Below are 20,730 nucleotides of genomic sequence, written 5' to 3'. Positions count from 1 at the left end.
GATAGAATTTTCATTTGTGCAAAGGATCGTTCAACCGAAGCATTTTTTCTGAACCTTTTTTCAAAAATCGGTGTTCCATTCTGTTTCATAGTCAACAAAAGTCAGAATTGTTGGCAAGGAATTGATGAAAGTTGACAAATGTCATCACAAGATAGAAGTAAACGCAATTCAAATTCATCTTTATTTCACTTCAATTGAAATGTCAATTCTTTCTGCAGCTCGTCGCATTCCAAAATGTTTAATTGCAACGCTTTTTTGCGCAATAGAAAACGATTCGTTGGGTTTCTATAGACGTTTTTTTGTTGGATTTTATTTTCTTCTGGGATCAATATACTGACATATTGGTGTGGCCAATAAACACAATAAATCATTCCGAATGGGTCGATAGAAGCCATTGACGGCAGTACATAAATTTATTGGAGCAATGAAAAAAATTCAGGAAATCCATTGGAGGGTTTAATCGAAGTTTTTCGTAGTAGAAGAACATAGTTTTTGAAAATTATCCAAAATTTCGGTGGGGGAGCTTCGTGGGGAAAGGATCGTTTAATTATAATAATTACTGAATTTTATTTCGTTTTTTTTTTTTGCAAATATCAAGAAAATATGACCTTGAAAACCACTATTTTCTGGTTGGAACGCAAGTTTTTGGAGCAAAGGTTCATAATTTCAGAATCTTCTATAAGGCATCCGCAAACATTCAGCATATAGTTTGATATTCCACTCTATTCTTTTCTTATCAATTATCTTTTTCGACGATACCGTATCGCAGACTTCTTCTCAATTGAAAAAGAATGTAAATATTCTCCGGAATGGAAAATTCCACTTAAATTTCGAAAACTATTTCAGGAGATAAAACATGATGATGCAAAAAGAAATATTATTTCGTTCTTTAGTTTTTTATAATCTTTTGTAAGGGAGATATTTGTAAATCAAAAAATTTTAGACAATCGAGATGGGAACGAGAACATTTTTTTGTTATTTTCTCACCGAAAGCCACAAAATTTGTTGTCGTACGATTGAATAAATGTGTTATCAGTGAAAATAACTCGTTCATTTTGTTTTTTTAAATTTTCAACAGGAATCTCGAGCATGCTTGGCAAAATTACTGGACGCGATGCTGTGTCGAATCTGCATGGACCGCAGTTTGGACACGGCACTTTTTCCATGCGGACACGCCGTCGCGTGTCTCGAGTGTGCGAGACGTTGCGAGCGTTGTCCGCTCTGCCGGGCCGACATCGATCATTGCAGAACAATTTATTTGCCGATCGAACTCACTCATGTGGATAAAATTGATCTCAAGCTGAGCGGCGTCGACAACACCGAGACAAATTTCTCGAGCCAGCAACCTGACGGCGAATTTATCGGCAGAGATAATATCTTAGAAAACGATACGTCGGTAAATCATAACGATATTTGAGAACGAAGGATCAGCCGAAAATTCGGCTTTTTACTAAACTTTTTGCGAATATTTACTTGTCGTATCGAGAGATCGTATTATTGAAACTCTCGTCGATTTAATCCTTAAATTGCACTTCCTCAGGAAGGCATTTTTTCTAATAATCATTTGAATGTGATTTTATTTTTGTTTATCCCAAAAAAACTGTTGAATCAAATGTTATTTTTATCTTTTTTCTAATGAAAAATTTTCTAATTTCTGTTTTTTTTTGTTTTATAAACAATTTGATTCAGAGATCAAAGTAACTAGGATTTTTCATGAAAAAATGTTAATTACGTTAAGCATAATATGAATTATGAAAAGAACTAAAGATCGGTACGTCTAGAATCATAGAATTTATATTTTTCTGTGAGGTTCGTCGAAGCTCTAAAACACAAGACGAGGATTCTTCGGTTGATAATAAATTTCGTACTTTATAGATCGTCTCGACAAATAGACGCGATGAATTTCCAGTGTGCTGTGATGAAATTGGCTGTCAAATCGCCAAAAAACTGGAAATCTTCGCGTAAAACAAGAAAAAGGGGATTTTCGTGGTTAAGACTAACGGAGATGTTGGAATGAGGCTATTGAGTGAGGCGCGCGGACAAACGTTTCGCGAAGGAAGCAAAATAAAAATAAACTTTCATCAATCATAATTTATATTTTACAAGAAAAAATATCAGTGGAATAGTTTTTGATCGAGAATACTTTGCATATGATTTAAATTCACGTAAAGTACATAGTCCCATTAAAAAATTGTTCGTATAAAAAATGCAGAATATTCCGTATTTTCGTCGTGTGGGAAGTCGTGAGTTAAAACAAACTGCCCAAAGGTCACTTTTTTCAGAAGCGAACAGCAAAAAAAAGAAACAAGTGGTCCATTCACTTTTTATTTCATTGACTCGGGTCAATCGATCATATCAAAATTTTGCAACATTTATTTTTATCATTGTCCCCTTGTAAGCGGTCTAAATCAACCGCAACCTCCAAAGGGCAGCGGGTCGGAAGTTTTAATCATAATGCTTGACCTCACACTGCGCACATATGGGCCATTCGACGTCCATTTCATTCACGATTCGTTCTAACAATTTATACTATAATCTTTGCCCATTTCCATTTATCGGCCAAGAGTTAATCCCGTTAACTCGTTCTCCATCGCGCGATCGAATGAAATGGCACTGTAACAAGCCAAAAGGTTTGATAAAAAAGGACGCAGAAATGAAAATATTTTGCTGACCTCATTGGTCGTCTATAAAAAAACATTTGCCTATCGAAGCCTCGTGAATAATTTCATCGGAAATGGAATTACGATTGGATGAAATTTTAGCGAGACTGAATTAAATGTACGTTGAATTTTCTTCGCATGAGGACATTCGTTATTCATCAATAAGCGCACGCAGCCTCGTTCTGGCAACATCACAATATCTCCGTTCGTACAGGATGTTTCATTGAAAAAAAATCTTCGATGCTTATCATTATTTTTCATACAAACATAATATTCCTTGTTATTAATACTGTGATTGTGATTATCACGATTTTTCAGCGATTATTCAAACGATAAAAAAAAATAATAATAAATTCGAATCCGCTAGTGCTCGATGAAAGAATTGGTCATATCGTAACGTCGAATATCAAAAAATGTCGTAACGACTGTTCTCTCTCTCTCTCTCTCTTTCTCTCTTCACGAAACGCCCTGTACATAAAGTCGAGAAAAAAAGGAAAACATTACTGTAGTATCTGTTCATATGTACATATAGAAAAGATAACGTTGTAGCAGGGTCAAATGGGTAAATGTTATAGGTGCTTAAAACGTCGTAATATTATTTATGCCGATTTCGCTATGCGGCGAATTAAAAAAAAAAATTGAAAAGTAAAATTTAACGAAAAAAAATATATGTATACATTGATAAAGTTTTTTCTTTAACTCAATAACTCAAATTTTCTATTCTCGAAATAAACGCGTGTGTTTATCTTGCCATGAGTCAGAGACGGAGCAGCCCGTTGAACGAATTGACTCTTCGATCTCGGGAATAAGAATAGAAAAAAAAGTTTAATAAAGGCATCTTATTAGAGATGAGCAATTTCATTGATTTAGGAATAAGAATATTCTTACATTCGCTAATAATTTTTTATTACTATTCAGTTTCCAATAATTCATTTTATTGTTTCATGAAAGTTTATGGCTGCTGCTCCGATAGTATTGTACGTAACTTCTCTCGCGTAGAGAACAACGGAAAAAAGCATTAAAACTTCGTGCAGTTAAAATTGGGAACCGGAATTCAGCAGGAGTTTGTCAAAAATCGACACTTCCACAGTATTTTGACGTCTGTCAAACGTTGCTCAAAAATCATTTTTTAATGCTCGATTCTGATTGTTGTTAATGAAACATTCATGTTTTGGCACCGAATAAACACATGCGTTACTGATGAAAAAAAATATTTACGATCGATTATAAATTACGAAAAGGATAATAATGAAGATTTTTATTCAAATAACGACTGATCGCAATTTTTTTCAAGGACGACGTACCGATGCGAAGGATTGTTCATGTCCAAAATATCTCGCGATATCGTGAATTTTTCGAGCCCAATATTATGGCGAAAAAACTAATAATACCGTTGAAATGAGAGTGCGACGGCGTTAAAATTATTCAAATACACGAAAATCGTTATAGTCATTCATCAATGCAAAAGGTAAACGTAGTTCTTAATTTTATTCATAGGTTACAAACGTAAATACGATATAAATGATAAAAATGATAACGAGAGATTTAACAGAGTTGGATTCACATACAGATTGGATTTGACATTGTGCATCATACCAGTAAAACTGAAAATAACCGTCATCGACGGGACGTGGAATTTTTATCAAAACATCATCCTTCGCGTACATAATTTTTCTAGCTTGAAGTGTGATTCGAAAGAAAAAACTGTTCATATCCCACTTCGAATTTTCTTACGAAAAGAATTTTATCTGTAATTATCAACTGAGGTCATAAAAATGATTTTCACGAAGAACAACATTCTAAAGAGCAGTTGGACTTTTGTATATATTTAGATCGTAAAATTCTGCAATCGAAATATTCGTAAGTTCTCAACGAATTTCACTTTGTGGTAGAGAAAACATGAACGTAAACTTATCCAACAATAAACTGCGAAAAGTAATTTCATCTGCGGTCATGAAAAACCTTTTCAAAGCTTTTTTTCATAGTTCATTCAACGAGTCGATCACTCGACGTCGAAAGATTCCATCGTCGGAGTTTAATGAGGAAATACAAACCTTCCACAAAGTATTAATTTCATCAACTGAAAATTGATTTTGCATGAATTTGTTACAAGCACTGAAAAATAAAGGTAGCAAATATCGAGGAATTTGAATAAAAAAATAAAAATGTAACATTTCAATGCAACGCTGCATCCGACAGCTCTATCATCGTATAATCCATAAGAATTTATTTTCCATAGTGCTACGTGAAAAAGTCATAGCCCAAGCCTGATTAAGCGTTATTTCAAGGGACACTCGTACCGCAAGCATCTACGATTGCAAAATTTTCGCTACAAGAATGGTGGCCTGAGAAAAAACTAAAATTAAAAAAAAAAAAAAACAAGAAAATCTTTATACCCTTGTTGCGTGTCTATTCAATAATTTTAAGACCTATATCGATAATAAGATTGGTACGAAAAAGAAGAAAACGAAGAGGAAGAAAAGGAAGATGAAAATGAATGAAACGATTATCGAATTAAGATTTCTTGTGATTATATCTCTGTATATAAAGCGTACACTAAATAATTATTACCGTAGACGGTAGTTAGAGCTCCGTATCGTAGCGAAATAAGTCGCGTGGTATCTCTAAACTGAAAAAATTGTCGTTTGCAAAGAGTATTTTTAAAGTATTTCCAATTATTTTTTAGTAATCCACATCAAAGCTCCCATCGATGGATGCTATGAATGAAATTAGAAAGAGAGAAAGAAAGAGAAAGGGAGGGAAAGAGTGAAAAAAATGTTTAATAATCGAATGGAATGATCGTTAAAAACGTAATGCATAGAGTATCTTATACATATGCCATGTGATTAAATATCGTCAAACATTGAAAAAAAAAAACGATACCGTGTTGTTCAATCTAACCTTCTCTTACCTTATCCTTCGAAAAATTTATTAAAAGAATATTTTCGTGAAGATATTCAATCGATTTTGGAGATATTAATGCATTTCTAGATGTCAAGCACAGTTTTAAGTCCTTTAAATGTTTTTGAGCAACGAAGACATCGAATGAACTGAGACGATCTTTGTAAGTGTAGTTTTTTGTATTTTCAACCATTTTCAAAGTCAAACTTAAAAATGTTCCTTCGAATTTACATTTTTTGCCTCGATTGTCATTTGATGATTGACTTGACTTCATTCAATTTTCTGGGGACAACAAGTAAGTATAATTTCAATCCTTTATTCTATGTTTTTCATCTTTTCACGACTTTATTCAATTATAAGCGTAGAGTCGACTATTAATCTATTTTTTTTTTTCACATAGCTTGGTAGTCCGATTTCAAATGTCTGAAAAAGTATTTTTGATTTTCACCAATTTTCTTCTGCTTTTTGTTTCTTTGAGTTCCAAATGTACTCTCCGAAATCTCACTCGATTTTTTCAATCTGATCTATGAGAAAGGAAAATATTTCTTTTTTTAAATTTAAAAACGTCATTATTACGTTTTTTTGAAACTTTTCTCCAACATGAAAATATGAAAAAAATTATGTTAATAAAACTACATTTTTACGTACGGGGCACATTTTATGCTGGAAAGAAGATTAAGGTAGCTAGTCACCTTGCTCCTAGGGTTCACGTCACAAAAAAACTATAAGAGGGCCTTGCATCAATAATGATCGATGTTATAATTGAAATGAAAAACAAGATTTTTATATTCGATGCACTTTAGTCATAATTATAAAAAAAATAGTTATTGCTCGAATAATATTTAAGTATCCACATCATCGTCAAATCGAGCATTTAAAAGTTCGCGGTATTTCTGATGTACCATCATATGATCATCTGAGCGGTATAGATGCGCGCGCACAGATCCGAGATATTTCATTGGTCGGGGACGCCGCCACTATTACGATACTCGCGGACATGTTCATCGTGCTGCATTGTGGGTAATGTGTATATGCCAAATTTTCCAAGATGGTGGTCGAGTTGAGCCAAAGTCGGCGGGGCCTGTGTGCACCTTCGTAAAGAAAAAGCATGTATAAGCCGTAGTGTTATATATCGAGAGACATTTTTTTACTGGCCAAAAAATTGCAATACTTATTAACGCGTTAAAAAAAAAAATAAACATCTCGATCACAGTATTTCGTGGACGGCGGCACAGTGAAAAAGCGAATTCCAAGAAGTACCCGGTTGTGCGTGTGTGTGTGCGTGCTCGTTCGTGTTCCTTTCTCTCTCTGTCTTTCTCCCTGCGGAGGAGTCGGATAACACGGCAGTGTAATAAATATTTTTTCTCTCTTTTGGGTTCCGTGTAAATATGAATACGTTTGTGTGGAGAGATGTGACGGAGGTGACACCCCGAAGTTCTGTGTCGTGCACGTATGGCAGAGACTAGACATTTTTCATCCCGCGATAAGGAGGGACAAGGACGGGGAGACAAATTTTAATCTCTTCTCTTTTCTCTCGTTTTTTTTTTTACTTTTATCGCCGTATTGAACGCGGGCGGCGGATATAACGATTACCAAAAAGTTTTTACATCTTTTTACTTCACCCTGATCCTCCCTACTCTCCCTCCTGGTTCCTCTATACACCCGTGGGTCGGTCGAAACGTGATCATGCTGTGGATCAACGCGTCTCTCACCTGACAAAAATCGCTAAAAAAGGAAATACATCGACGTGTAACAAGAGGAAGGAGAACAAGATATTTGTTCGGTGTTTTTTATTCTTTTAACGTGAGTTTTGTTACGATAATAAAACGTGTGCTCGTCTCGGCTTAGGTGTGCATGCCTTCTTTCACTGCATGCGTGTGTATGCGTTTCGCGACGTTCGTGCGGGGGTTTCGTCGGACGTGTCCCGTTTATACCCGCGTATTTCGGGTACAGCTCGTTCGCGAGATCCCCCCGAGTTTTTTCGCCCTCCAAACTACTCGCGTCGTCTCGTTTTTAATTCCACAATCCTTTTCTTCTTATATTCTACATAAAACAAGCACCCGTCGCGTTTCTCATCGTTTTTAGCCTTTTAACCCTATCCGCAAGTGCGGGAATGTTACCGATAACCCCTCGAGTGTGACCTCGCTATAACGCCTTACCGTAACCTATGACCTTTTTTCTTCAATTTTTTTCTTGTTCTATATTTCTCCATATTTTACTTTTGAATGTAAAGTGTCCAAAAAAATGTCGCAACGACATTTTTTAGCACTCCTATACATCTTTTGATTTCAACACTTTCTGGCAGCTGTGTTTTTAGCTAAAAACTTTTTGCACTCAATTTGTAGACGCGTTCCCCGCATTTCATTATATACGCGTTATTGCGTGCTTCTAATTTGTTTAAGGCAGATGCGATGAGACAACCATCTTGACATCTCCTACTCCTCTTCAAGTACTATACGCATATGTCAAATTTCTGATATTGAAAGGCCAATGTTCCAAGCTCCGGAAACTTCTTGTTGCAGAACATGTTCCAGTTCGTTGTCTTGTTAGGATAGGTTATGCTCAAAATAACCAGTAAATGATTCATTTTATTCAACATATTGGACCCAAATTACGTTGCATCATTGACTAAGTAAAAAGCTTTAATTTGCTACACCAAATCGATGCATGACGTATGTAACCTCTTCACGAATTAACAATTTGCATGTGAATTGTAAAATAAAAATCTTTAATGGTTGCAAAGCTGATGCAATTCCGACTTGAATTTTTCCATGCTATCGGGAATCTGATTACAAAATAAGGATGACACAGGAGCTGGCAATGTCGGAGTCTAGTGAAATGAATGAACAAAACATTTGTAATTCTTCAATTTCTATTTTCACGCATCATTTGTGTAGGTTGAAAAACTACGAATTGCATATTAAGGAGGGAACAAAATAGGAGAGTCATGAGTGTGTTTTTTTTGTTCACTGCGTTGGACTCCAACGTTGCACACTTCAGTGTCATAAATAAAGTGGGCTCTGGAAATATAAATGAAATAATTATTGTGTTTTTACCGCATCTTTTTGCCCTTGTGGCTTTCTGTATATTCTATTCGATTGACTTATTAGTTTATTCACCAATGAATCACCAAAAAAGAAGAAACACCGTTAGAACATACTAAAATTTGCATACAATGGAACAATTGTTAGAGCATCAATATCGATTCAAACACTGTTGGAAACAATTCATGCCAGGATTTGTCTTAAACGGAACGCATTCTGGCCTATCCTCTTATCGACTTACTGTTGCTCATTTTTTCAACACTAATCACTCTTGTGTTGCTCAAAAGTAAAAACTCAGCAATATTCTTAGCAAAGAAATAAACATGTTTTCGTATTCCCAGGGTTTCTCGAAGGAGGAGACTTGGCTTGAACAGAGGGATCTCTCTCGAAGGAGAGAGAACAAAAGAAGTAAAACGTAAAGCAAAAAAGGAGAGGCCCTTCCGTGGACGTTAACACCGATGTTTTCGTGACATGATGGAAAGCAAGCTTTACGTGAAGAACGAGCCAGGACTTGAGGGCCAACCTCCGCTAGGAAATTCGCAATCGAGTCAATTACTGAACGAGGAGGGACGTTCGATCGGTGGTCAGCGTATATGTTTCATATGTGGAACGCTAAGTCACAGCGAACAATATTGGCTTCGTGTAAAGCCAAGTCCTGGAGGACCACCGAACGAGCCCTATTTTCCATTTCTCGAGTCGCACGAACCGCCGATCGGTTATCGGGGCGAAGGTGCGAGAAACGGAGCTGTCAAAGCTTGCAGCCTCTGCTACGCACTTCTGTTGCAACAATGGGAGAGTTACGAGAGGGATGTGAGGCCTCACAGCCAACGAATTTATTGGCTGAAGCGTTGTGACGGTGGCCCATTTACGGGTGCAGAAATGGCGTTGCAGGGTGAATACGCGGCCCAAGTTCTTGGTCTGACCAACGACCAACAGCACCAGCAACAGCAACAACAGCAGCAACAACAACCTTTGCAAACGCGTCAGGACAGTCGTTCGGTCGGTTTGTCACCGAGATTACCACCAAATTCTCCCTCGCCTCGTGTCGAACAATCTCGACCACCTTCAAATTCCATGGAGTTACCGAGACCTCATTCAAACACCGCTGACACCTCCTCGAGACACGTCGAACAAGTTCGACTGACCATGGAATCTCCTCATCAAAGACTACAATCGCCTCATCAACGTCTTCAAAGTCCACGCCAACTTACCGATGAGACGAGAATCGCTAACGAGGCTGCTCTCGATCTCAGACACGCGCCTCGGACCTCGCCCGCGCCTCAGTCTGACTTACAACCTCAACCTCAAGGTCTCAAAACCTATCAATTCTGCTTTATCTATTTTCATTATCTCGATTGTCAAACGAATTTGCTTCCCGGCTTTCCATTAGTCTCGTATCACGTGATAAACTCCATTATTGTTTGTGATCTTTCGCCAGATATTTCACAGTACAGTGAGCATCTTGGTACTTGACTATTTGGCAAAAATCGATACGCTTCCTCGCCCCCTTAATTTCCTCACAAAAGACCATCCGGAAGCGTCATCCTGATGACAATAATTTTGTTAAGGGTCACGTAAAAATAGGAATAGCTGAAATCGTTCCGAATGCTTCAATTCAATCGATCACAGACGATTGTGCAAGTTTCATCTTCATTAGAAGGCACGAATCGGTCAAAGGTTAATAACGTTCAATGCACGGTCTTTGTACAATCAGTAGTAGAGAGGCCAACTTTTCTTTTCAAAACGAAATTGTTTATAACTTTTTTTTTTCATTCACGCCGGCTAATCTGCTTCTCTCTTTGTTTCGAAACACAAGTCCACTTAGTTTGAATAACAATACACGAAGTTATCGAAAAACAATTGTCAAAGCTCATGAATAATCTGAAATACGTGTATGGCCAATAGCGCAATTTATAGTAAAATACGTGATTGCGAAGTTTGCATCGCCGGAAGTAACTAAAATTCATTCATTATTGTCCATTGAAATTATTCTGCTCAGTGTTCCACCTTTTTTGTTGCCGTAGCTTGAGGACTTGAGAATAATTCAGCACCAGAATACTTATTTTGAGGAGTAGAGAAATAGGAAAAATAAATGACGTGCATCCAAATGAATCTTCAAAATGCTTCAATTCTTCAATGCTTCTTCAAAGATCTTCAAATTTTATTTTACAATTTTCAAAAACAGGTAGAATCAGGATTCTAGTGAAAAGTTCTAGTACGACTGGCTTCGTAAATTCGTGTTCGTTTCGAATCGCTGCTATAAGTTAATGAAAATCGAATTTTGCATTTATAAGCTTCGTAAATTGGTCAAGTAAATAATGTTTTTCCTCGTACAAACGATTATTTGGCGAGCATTACTTCGGTATGGTTTGGGCACGTGTTTGTATTCATTTGGGTTGACTTTAATCCATTTTCCAAGATCAGTGCTTGGAGGACTAACCACACCCATTTTTTAATTTGTCTCTGAAAACGATCATCGGCTTCCAAATTTTCGTTGGTACATTCGAATAATTATTTTCGCATTTTTATTTATAGACGAGTGGAATATGTTTTTATAAAATTCACACAATCAGTTCGCAGACTTCTCAGAAAACTGTTTGAGGTTTTTGCATCGAAGATGCACCCCAGTGCGTTCGTAAGAGTTTTTATGGGTTTTGAGATATTTGAACGTCGAGATTCAACGGTATGAAATTATCATGTTACACAACACCGTTATAGCGTAGACTCGACAGAGGGCTTTCACCGATCCAATTATAAAACAATAATCTATTAGATTCGCTAATGAAGCGAAGGATAGTCGTGTGAACTTCATTCTGCTCTCCCCTGGTGTTGGCCCTCGTCGTTTACGGTCATCATAAACAATTTTTTTCATCAATCTGATCCTCTTTGTCATTGTTCGATTCTTCTCTTATTCTTTCGCATTCCAGTGATCAATTGCAATTTAATCAAATGCAATTGCAATTACATTTCCAATGGTCGATTGCTTTTGCCATTATAACATAAATGAAAAAAATGAATTGGGTGAGACATTACAAAAAAAATGTCTCACTGTTTCTCAGTGCATCATTCGCAGAGCGGATGATAATTTTGCCAAGTTTCTCGTGGCGTTGACCAACTAAAATTTAGTCCAAAATATGACCATCCGCATCGGTCTGGTTTCTCATCGTTTTTTCGTGGCCTCGACTCAAAGAACGGAAGAGTGTGAAGTTATTTTACGAGGCGAAATCTTGAAAAAAACGAAAGAGCTTGAGAAATGAATCTTTTGTCTCCAGGCGTTGTGTGCCATTGATTTGCCTGGATATTCTCCCATGAAAATATATTCCTGTCTTTGATAAAAAAAAAAAAATGATACGAAACATTAAATAAACGGTTGAAATCGATGATTTTATGTCAGGTTGATTGACCTCTCGTTCCGTGAAGATATAAATTCGAAACTCCGCTCAGACGTAAATATGAATCTATTTGGGGATACGTACAAACGTGGAGGCGTACATCTTTCTAATTATTAGGTTGACCTGTCGAGTTTAATTGGACCTTTATCGCAGGTCGAGAGGTCGTTCTTAAGACGTCATTACCAGGCTTTCAATGAAACGCTGTTTGTTTTTAAAATATATATTCGCTACAGAATTTCGAGTTCCGACTTGTTGCTCGGTCATCGACGAAAGCGACTTTTACATTTGCCCGTTATTTCCCGTACTGCACCAGGGACTGGAAATTCGAATTACTCTCCAACGAGAGAATCGATTTCGTTAGATCGATTTTTCCAAATTCGAATCCACCGTAAATTCAAAGCTACAAACTTGAGCAAGATCGTGCTTTCAAACTGGACAAAATTCCGAGCGTTATTCCAATGTTTTTTTAATCTTTCCTTCGTGTTCAATTCGTCATTTTCATTTTGCCTCAAAATATTGAGAAAATAAAAAAATGCAAAAGAGCTTAAATACTCAAATCGCATCACTCCGATCGATGCCCGTGCGTAATACCAATCACAAACGTTTATTTCGTTGGAAAAATTTCTATTAAACGGCATTGTGTATGTCGATATTCATATGACGACATGGGTTGATGTACACATACAGCAATACGTTGAATCATGATTGTACACAGAGCACGGATGCTGATTCCACAAGGAATATCTCACTCTAACCGGTTAAGAGAGTTGGCACTAGAGCTTATTTATCTCGTTGTAAACAATCGAATCTCAACGATATATTTACGTTGGCCTTAGTCCTTTTTCCCCCGTTCCGATAATGTAAAACGGTTTAGTGATTAAAGGTTAACAGTTGAAAGCGATAAGAAGAGAGTGGAAATGACTGAAAGTTCTAACCAATTCATTTAACGTCCGTAACCGCACACGAGTCCGTCTTTCCGTCCAGATCAGACCGTTTCAACGGAGGTCAACTCTGCGGTCTCCATTTTTTATCTTTTTCTTCCATTGCTGCTTTTTTCCGTAATATACTACGTACGATCGGATAGCCTTCGAAATTTGCCTCCGCGTCGAACCCCTCGCGCTTCATCGATCCGATAAACTCCATTTAACTCTTTCTCTCTTCCTCCTATATCGTAATCTTGATACAAGTCAATCATAGTACGTAATCCCTAAGTGTGCGGCAAATCTACTGAGAAAACGAGAAATGCTAAATTCTCAACTACTACCGACCGCGTGGCGATAAACAAACGGGGGATAATGGGGAAAAAAGTATGAGAGAGAGAGAGAGAGAGAGAATCATGCATGGAAAGAGAAAGAAGATGAAACAAAAAATAATGAGCTCTCGAGAAACTAGGCCACGTGCAGCTCAATGATATAGTCTTCGAGACGTGCTGTTGAGTGTAAGACATTTTCGATGAAACTCCGTGCCAATCGTCAACGCCACTCTATTTTTTAGTGGCCTTTTTTTGAGTTACCCGAATCCGGATTCGGCTCTTTGACTGTTTCCGGTGGCTTAGTGTAATTCTCGTACTTTAGTCTCATGGCTTATTTGACATTGGATATTAATTTCCGGCTTCATTAATCTTTCTTTTTTACAGCCATTTATACTGGAGGATCTTCGTCCAGTGTGGTCACTGATATATTGGATCTATCAATGCCCGATAAAAATTCCGTTACCGAAGTATGTTACGTTTGTGGAGACGAATTCAAGAGAGGCTCTCTAAGTCACATCGCGGCGAAACCACTGCCAACACAACCCAATCCTTCCGCAAGCCCACCACCTTTTTTCCCCTCTTTGATGCTTCATCCACGACCCAGCAGAAGTCGGCCAATGGACAGTGCTGGTCGAGTGCAGGTGAATATTTCATGCATTTTTGTTGCATTGACATTTTTTTTCTCTAATTTTTCTTTTTATTTATTTGCGGCCATTTTTTCTTAATCCAATCGATATTTTATGATTTTTTAATTAAAATTTGAGTGCGAACATTCGTTATCAGTGCCATTGGAAAACTAAAAATAAAGTCAAAAAAGGACCGTAGTTGCAGAATTTTCATTCGGGCTCTGTATCGCGTAGCTACCGAAAGTTACTTAATAGTCACCGACTCAATAAATCTACAGGATTGACACCTACTTGAGAATTGGAATCGAGCACAGGTTTTTAAAAATAGAAGCAGCGAGAAATCAATGAAAAATCTGGTGAAATAAATGTTGAAACGTTCTTTAGAGAAGGCGTGAGAGATTATCTTCGGCTCGTACATGCGTAGATGATTTAACTCGGTTAAAATGCGTCGGTTCAAAGTGCAGAATTACGGCCTCTTTGTGTACGAAATGTGGCAAAGCTCGCTAGAATGATGGATTTTTTTTTGTCTTCCCAAATATTTTGATATAAATTAATTGATGAATGATTGAATAATGAATTGTTTCAGGCGTGCTCGGCGTGTCAAAATCATTTGTTGCTGCAATGGAAAGCATACGCCAGACAAGGTATACCTCACGGTGAAAGAAACTATACATTACGAAAGCGTCAAGCACCAACGATGGACACAACTACCTTCATATGTTATACGTGCGCATTGGAATATCCCTCGTCCAGTATTAGACTGCTTTATTGTTGTCCAAATCCCGAGAAGGAAGCTTACTTTCCATTCATATGTTCACTGCGACCTCCGCCGGGAGCTAGTCCTATAAGTCCTCAGGGAATGGTGCAAGTTTGTTCCATATGTTACAAAGCTATTCCGCAGAAGCAACAGGTCTTTGGCGGTGAGAATAACGAACCTCAGACAGCTGCACAGTCCGTTGATTTTCGTCAGCAAGGTCAGCCTCGAATTCACATTTCATTTATCAAATAATCACCTTTTCCCAATTAAGACCAGCGTGAAGTTTGTTTTCTTGGATCGATTACGTTTGTGGGTTTAGTACTTTTGAATATGGTTGAATTTGTTCTTCTACCTTCAGATTTTTAGTACGGATTGATCATGAAAAATGATTTATAACAATGCTTTATTTGAGGACACGTTGGCGTAGAGTTTCTAGATAAAAAGAAAAAGACAGAAATGATTTAATTGTATTTGGGTTTCCAACAGGTCCTTCTCCAAGACCGGCAGTCGCAAAATCACCGGCAAATTCGTCCGGCAGCGATATACGCTTCAAACCGTACGATTTAAACAAGTCTACCGTGGTTGCAAGTAAGCCACGAAGTGCCAATGTTAAGGTTCAAAGTTCGGCTCAACGAAATTCACCGAGCAACGGTCCAGCGGAAAATGGTACCGTGGCACTCGGACAAAATTATAGGTGCTATATTTGTGAGCGGCTTTATCCGCGAACCCATATGGAATGGTAAGTTTTCATGATACTTCATTGTTTTTATGCAACCGACGAGAATTTTCATTAAATTGTTGCACATTAAAATAAGCAAATATGTCATTTTTTCAAAATTTCATATCTGAAAAATTGTTGGTGTTCTTTCAAAAAATCAGCAAGTTATTTTGATTTTTGAAAATAAATATTTCCATTTGAAAGTAATAACAAATGCGGATAATTTGATGACAAATTTAAAAAGTCAAAAGTTCTTCCGAAAAAGGAATGGATGAAACTTCAAGGTAAATATATTTTCACGTGACTTCGTTGCTTATTATTTTCCAGGTTATCTACGAGTCCCGAAGGAATGAATTCTCATGCCATGCACTTTCCATGCTTAAGAGGGATGGCGCGTACTTCGGAAAACGCTTGTATGGATAGTCACGGCCGTGTTTTGGCATGCACACATTGTGTCAATCACTTGGCACAGCAGTGGGAAAACATGGACGCGGAACGTGTTCCATTGGAACGCCGAAGGTAATTCTCTCCATAATCAAGTCAAATTGAAACATACTAATGGTTGATTCGAAACATGTTGCCATAAATGATTTAGCGAACGTAAAAAGTAATTTTTTTTTCTATGAGCGCGTGCTTATCAGGATGATTCGAAAAAATTGATTTTTCATTCGAAAATCTCAAAATCAGTAATTGCAGTAACGTCGAATAAGATTCTGGTTGAAATCTGAGCCATTAATATTAATATTTGGGAGTTGCTCATCCAGATGTTCTATTTTCTATTTGAATGGCATGGGGAAAACATAGTTTGCTACTTTTTCATGTCTTAAATCGTGAAAAAATGAGAGAGTTAATTTTTCACATACTATCGTAATTTGTATAGCATCATCGATTATTTCCGTTTCCCGACAGGCCCAAAGACGTTCATATCAACTATTGAATTTGCAGATACGATATCCCTAGTCCGCACCCAAATGGCGACGTGAATCGATCGATCGCGACACCACCAAGTTCTGGCTCGGATCGTACCTTTGGAAGTAATCCAGGGACATCGAGTAGTTCGATATATTGTTTCTTGTGCGGTTTACACAGCGATTTGACGCTGGCACGTGTCTTGTACGGTCGACCGCAAGGTCGCAATGCCCCATTTTTTCCCGAATTATTGCGGCATCAGTCACCACCTAATGCAGAACAATTACGGGATGATGGTTCAGCTCTAGTTTGCACATTTTGTTACCACTCGTTATTGGCGCAATGGCGTCGATTCGAGTCATTAACGACTGGACAGCAGGTCAACGCGGCCGAGCGTCAATATAACACACACGATTATTGGTGTTACGTTTGCGGCATAACGACTTATCGGAAACGAGCGAGAGCTTTACCAGTCAAAGATTTTCCGTTTTTGAGGTATCATCGACAACCGGAAAAAAGCCTCCTGCTCGAAAATGGCGACTTTGCTGTTGTCTGCCTCGACTGTTACGAAACGCTACGAACACAAAGCCTCGAATACGAAAGATGGGGATTGCCCGTTGAGAAACGAGAGTACAACTGGATCGTTCAGCCACCACCTCCAGAAGACAGCCCTGACGCTGCGATTGCTCGATTACCGTCCGGCGAACGATCTGAAAAGGTGGTGAGTGATTGTTTCAAGAAATACTTTCTTCCTAATCACTGTTTTTCTCTTTCTCGTTCCATGGTCATTAATTTACACAAAAATTTCTATTTCGAATCGTTGATCGGTTTTCTGCTTTGTCTCTTCTGAGTTGTCTCTTCTATTAACTTTTCTTTTGATCTTTCGATATTCTTTTCGTATGTTTTCACTCGTGAACGTTTCTTTTTCTTCATCTTCGAACCCTCAATTGTGTAACTTTTTATGTAGAGATGATAGGCAATATTAAGGACAGAGTTTTTGATGGTTGGAAAACTTTATTTCGTATTCTGTAGGACGATTCTATATTTAGTGTGATTTTTCAAAAATAGTCTACAATTTTTCGTGATTTTGTAAATCTAGAGCCATTGCAGCGCCTCTGAGACAAGTAAATTTATGTTATAACCAGTCGCTGCCATAGAGTTTAGCGTTTCCAACTGTTTTCGAAAATTTTCAAAATTCGTTTCTTTAATAATTAGATAATTACAGTAGTTTAGTGAGTTTTGCAAGTTGACGCATTTTTTATTTTCAAATTATCTGCAGAAATATTGTTTTTTTGTAAGGCCAATAAAATAATTTTTCACTTCCTGTGAAATCGGTCATATTTGTAAATAATTTGCTGACGTTTGCCGTTTTTTTAAATATTTTTTTTTTCAGGTACCACCAACGCTGACCGTCAGACCAGCACGAAAAAATTGTTCACCCAAAGCACCCGAGAAAAAGATGACCACCAAGACTCCGGACAAAGACCAAGGTAAGTGTCAACGATACTCGGTCTTTTATCTTCTAATATTGCGTCTACAAAATTTATCTCCGAAAACCGTAAGTTCTTTTACACGCCTTTCAATGTGTTCTATAATTGTGTAAATTTTCGAATCTTTCATCTATCTGTCAAAGGAAGTAAAAAATATTCAAGCTCCGAATCTGCACAATATATACGAATTGTACATTCCGAATTTCAAATCTTCGGTAGCATGTTTTAAGACATCTGAAAGCTTTCAAACTTTATACGATTTTTTTCCACATTCGTTGTGTACACCGCAATACTAATTAATACTAAGTGCTGCGTGCCGATTTGATATCTGAGTTCTCTACGAACAAAATATTACACATGTAAATGAAACGGTTTTTTAGGCTTGTTATACCATATCAGTGCAATGTAAAAAATGAGCTATCGAACATTTGACACGTTTTTTTTCATTCTTTGGGCTCAGTCGACTGCTCTTAAATTTAGGAAGATTTTGGATTCATAAGACAATTGAACGTAACCTCAAAAATATGTTCACTTCGTTTTTGTAACTCAATTAATCCACAGTTGTTTTTGCGCTGCTCTCATAGCGTTTCCAGGAACGAATGAAATTTGATTTCTCTACTCGTGGACCACAATAAATTTTTGCATGGTTTTATGCAACAACAAACTTTCCATTTGCGTGGCTTTCCCGTTGCGAAATTCTATGAGATAACGATTCAAATGTGCGAACTCACCGAGTTGGAAATGGTGGGGCATCAATTTTGAAATTCTCTTATTTTAGATGTTCTAGTTTCAATCCGATGCGAATCCAATAATTCAGAACCGATTCAGTGAAAAATGTACTGCACGTCGTTGCTTTCTGGACGAAAACTCGATGTTTGCGAAAATTTACATACTGATTCTGCATTGAGATAATTATCCCCTGCCATAAGAGAAAACCACTCTGATTTTTTGTCCGGCAATCTCCGGCCAAGTTCGCTCCACGAGTTAGGGCTTGGGATCTAGACCAAACGAAGCATTCCGGAATAAAATTCAATGAAATTTTCACTGTCGCCCACAGCAATTAAAAATCATTTTTCATCTTGCAAATTTGGCTTCTAAAGGCAAAAAAATTGATTAGCTGAGTTCCTGACGAAAACAAAAGTGACCCCGCACACGTACTCACATTTTTAAATCGAATTTGGTGAATGGATTCGCCTCACGATTATCCTGGTCGTCATAGGACCTTTCTAATTGAACCGGAGTAGCAAAATCTGAATTAACTGATAATTTCTCGTCAGTCAAGGTCTTCTTATCGCTTATTCAATTTGTATCTCGCTCTCTATTATTTCTCTCGCTTCTCTGCCTCGCAAAAAATCGTAAAGACCAGTTGAATCGAATCACGAAGCAAACAGCGAACGTCGTTTACTTTACTCTTTTTTTATTTATTTGCAAAAGCAACTGCTGTTTCTTCATGTCGACAATAAAAATCCCTTTCTGCCCGACCGTGGTGAAGATGGGAGAGTCGAAGGTTTGACGCTTTACGTGTGTACATGAAAGTTCGTCTATCGCTCAGTAGATCAAACATTTTTTTGGCCAATTTTTCACACAATGGATGAATCGATTTCTCTTCACTATAACGGTGCCATAGACTCAATTTTCATATCAGAGGGTACGAGTACTAATGGATTTGTAATTTTTTACAACACGAATAGAGATTTGTAACAAGTTACATGTTTCAGTCTCTTCCAGGCAACGTTTTTTAACACGCCACCTGAGTTCGGCTCATTCCGAGGGATGGAAATCGTTTTTTTAAATCCTCCTCCTCGCATTGTACCGACGAAATGAACTCTTGAGAGTTTTATCTGGGAAATACTTTAGGTGGCACTTCCACTTTTTTTCCTCAATTAAAAAGGAGCACGGAATGAGGAGCGTGAAAAAAAATATTTCACGATTCTGAATTGGCCGGAGTTTCCTTTTTATTATATTACACTTTTCCTTTTTCGTCATTTCTCGCTTACGTAAATGCACATATATACAGGGCATTTACATATATTCGTATATACTCACTTAAGGTTCTCGACAACACTCGAACAGTTGGAGAAAAATCTTCAAGAGTCTAATATTTGCCAGAGTCAAAGTTATCCTCCCATATTTCAACGTTATCTCCGCCCTACAGCCAGCAAGAGAAGGAGGACGAGAGAGAGAGCAATTCTCTAGAGGCAACTTTTGTCGGAGTTGAAATATCTTCCGATCGCTAAAAACGTGGAAAAAAAGTTTCGAGCGAATGCTGAATTTTTCAAACTGTTTTTCAACAGCTAATCATTACAGCTAACAACATTAATTTTCATTAGACACTTGACCTCTTTTCGTACAGACTTTGCAGGAGTTTTAAAATTTGAAAAATATCATGAATTTCGAGCACGAAGTTAACACTTTCTGCGACAGTCACGTTCAGTTTTTTTATGCTGGTTCGTACTCAACGGATCTTGAGCACCATGTTTTTAGCTGAAAATCGAGATGGATTTTCGAACCGTGCCTCAAAATCTCAATTTCTTCTTCAATTAATGAGAATCCACTTGAATTATAGAGACCCTCGATAGTGCTGACATCATGAAACATTCGGAGCAGGCCGGTGTAGCAAAGTGACCATCGAGATTATCTAGCCCCGAAAACAAATTTCATTTCCCAAGGAATCGAATTCACAACGATGAATAATTAATTTTCAATTATTCACTCGTATCTGTAAAACGATTAAACGAGTTGGAAATGAGTTTCTTCCGGAAGCGGCCGTACTCGTGCAAGTTTCGGGTTTTATTTTTACGGTGCAAGAGGTAAGAGAGATTGGTTGGGGGATGAAAACTTCCTTCCACTCGAATGATCCTGAAACGCGCGGTGGGTGAAGAGGAGAAGAACGTTTTTTACCCCTTATCCCCCTGGTCTCTGTATTTTCTCGAGTACTCCCTCGCAACTCAAGTGTGACGAGTCTGTGTATACGTACGCAC

At 37.7% G+C, this 20,730-nt stretch overlaps 2 protein-coding genes across 5 annotated transcripts in view; both read left to right on the top strand.

Annotated features, from left to right (window-relative positions):
• dnr1 (defense repressor 1) overlaps positions 1-5,537 on the top strand; it is a 127,540-nt gene extending 122,003 nt beyond the window's left edge. For both annotated transcript variants that reach the window (XM_043413942.1, XM_043413943.1), the window contains one exon: positions 1,079-5,537. In XM_043413942.1, the coding sequence (XP_043269877.1) occupies positions 1,079-1,417 (339 nt within the window). In that variant the 3' untranslated portion in view covers positions 1,418-5,537. The remainder of the gene's footprint in view (positions 1-1,078) is intronic.
• Positions 5,538-6,597: 1,060 nt separating this feature from the next.
• LOC122407482 (uncharacterized) overlaps positions 6,598-20,730 on the top strand; it is a 92,954-nt gene continuing 78,821 nt past the window's right edge. Inside the window, exons 1-8 of one of the 3 annotated variants that reach the window (XM_043413727.1) lie at positions 6,598-7,364; positions 8,947-9,914; positions 13,634-13,890; positions 14,462-14,849; positions 15,119-15,371; positions 15,678-15,869; positions 16,296-16,977; positions 17,653-17,749. In XM_043413727.1, the coding sequence (XP_043269662.1) occupies positions 9,077-9,914; positions 13,634-13,890; positions 14,462-14,849; positions 15,119-15,371; positions 15,678-15,869; positions 16,296-16,977; positions 17,653-17,749 (2,707 nt within the window). In that variant the 5' untranslated portion in view covers positions 6,598-7,364; positions 8,947-9,076. Of the gene's footprint in view, positions 7,365-8,175; positions 8,194-8,946; positions 9,915-13,633; positions 13,891-14,461; positions 14,850-15,118; positions 15,372-15,677; positions 15,870-16,295; positions 16,981-17,652; positions 17,750-20,730 lie in introns of those variants that run through there. The other 2 variants (XM_043413725.1, XM_043413726.1) reach the window with 2 other exon arrangements.

This window comes from Venturia canescens, chromosome 3 (genome assembly GCF_019457755.1).
Source record: "Venturia canescens isolate UGA chromosome 3, ASM1945775v1, whole genome shotgun sequence".
Classification (NCBI taxonomy): Eukaryota; Metazoa; Arthropoda; class Insecta; order Hymenoptera; family Ichneumonidae; genus Venturia; species Venturia canescens.
The sequence above is the reverse complement of the archived record's forward strand: the minus strand, read 5'-3'. Positions and strand labels throughout refer to the sequence as shown.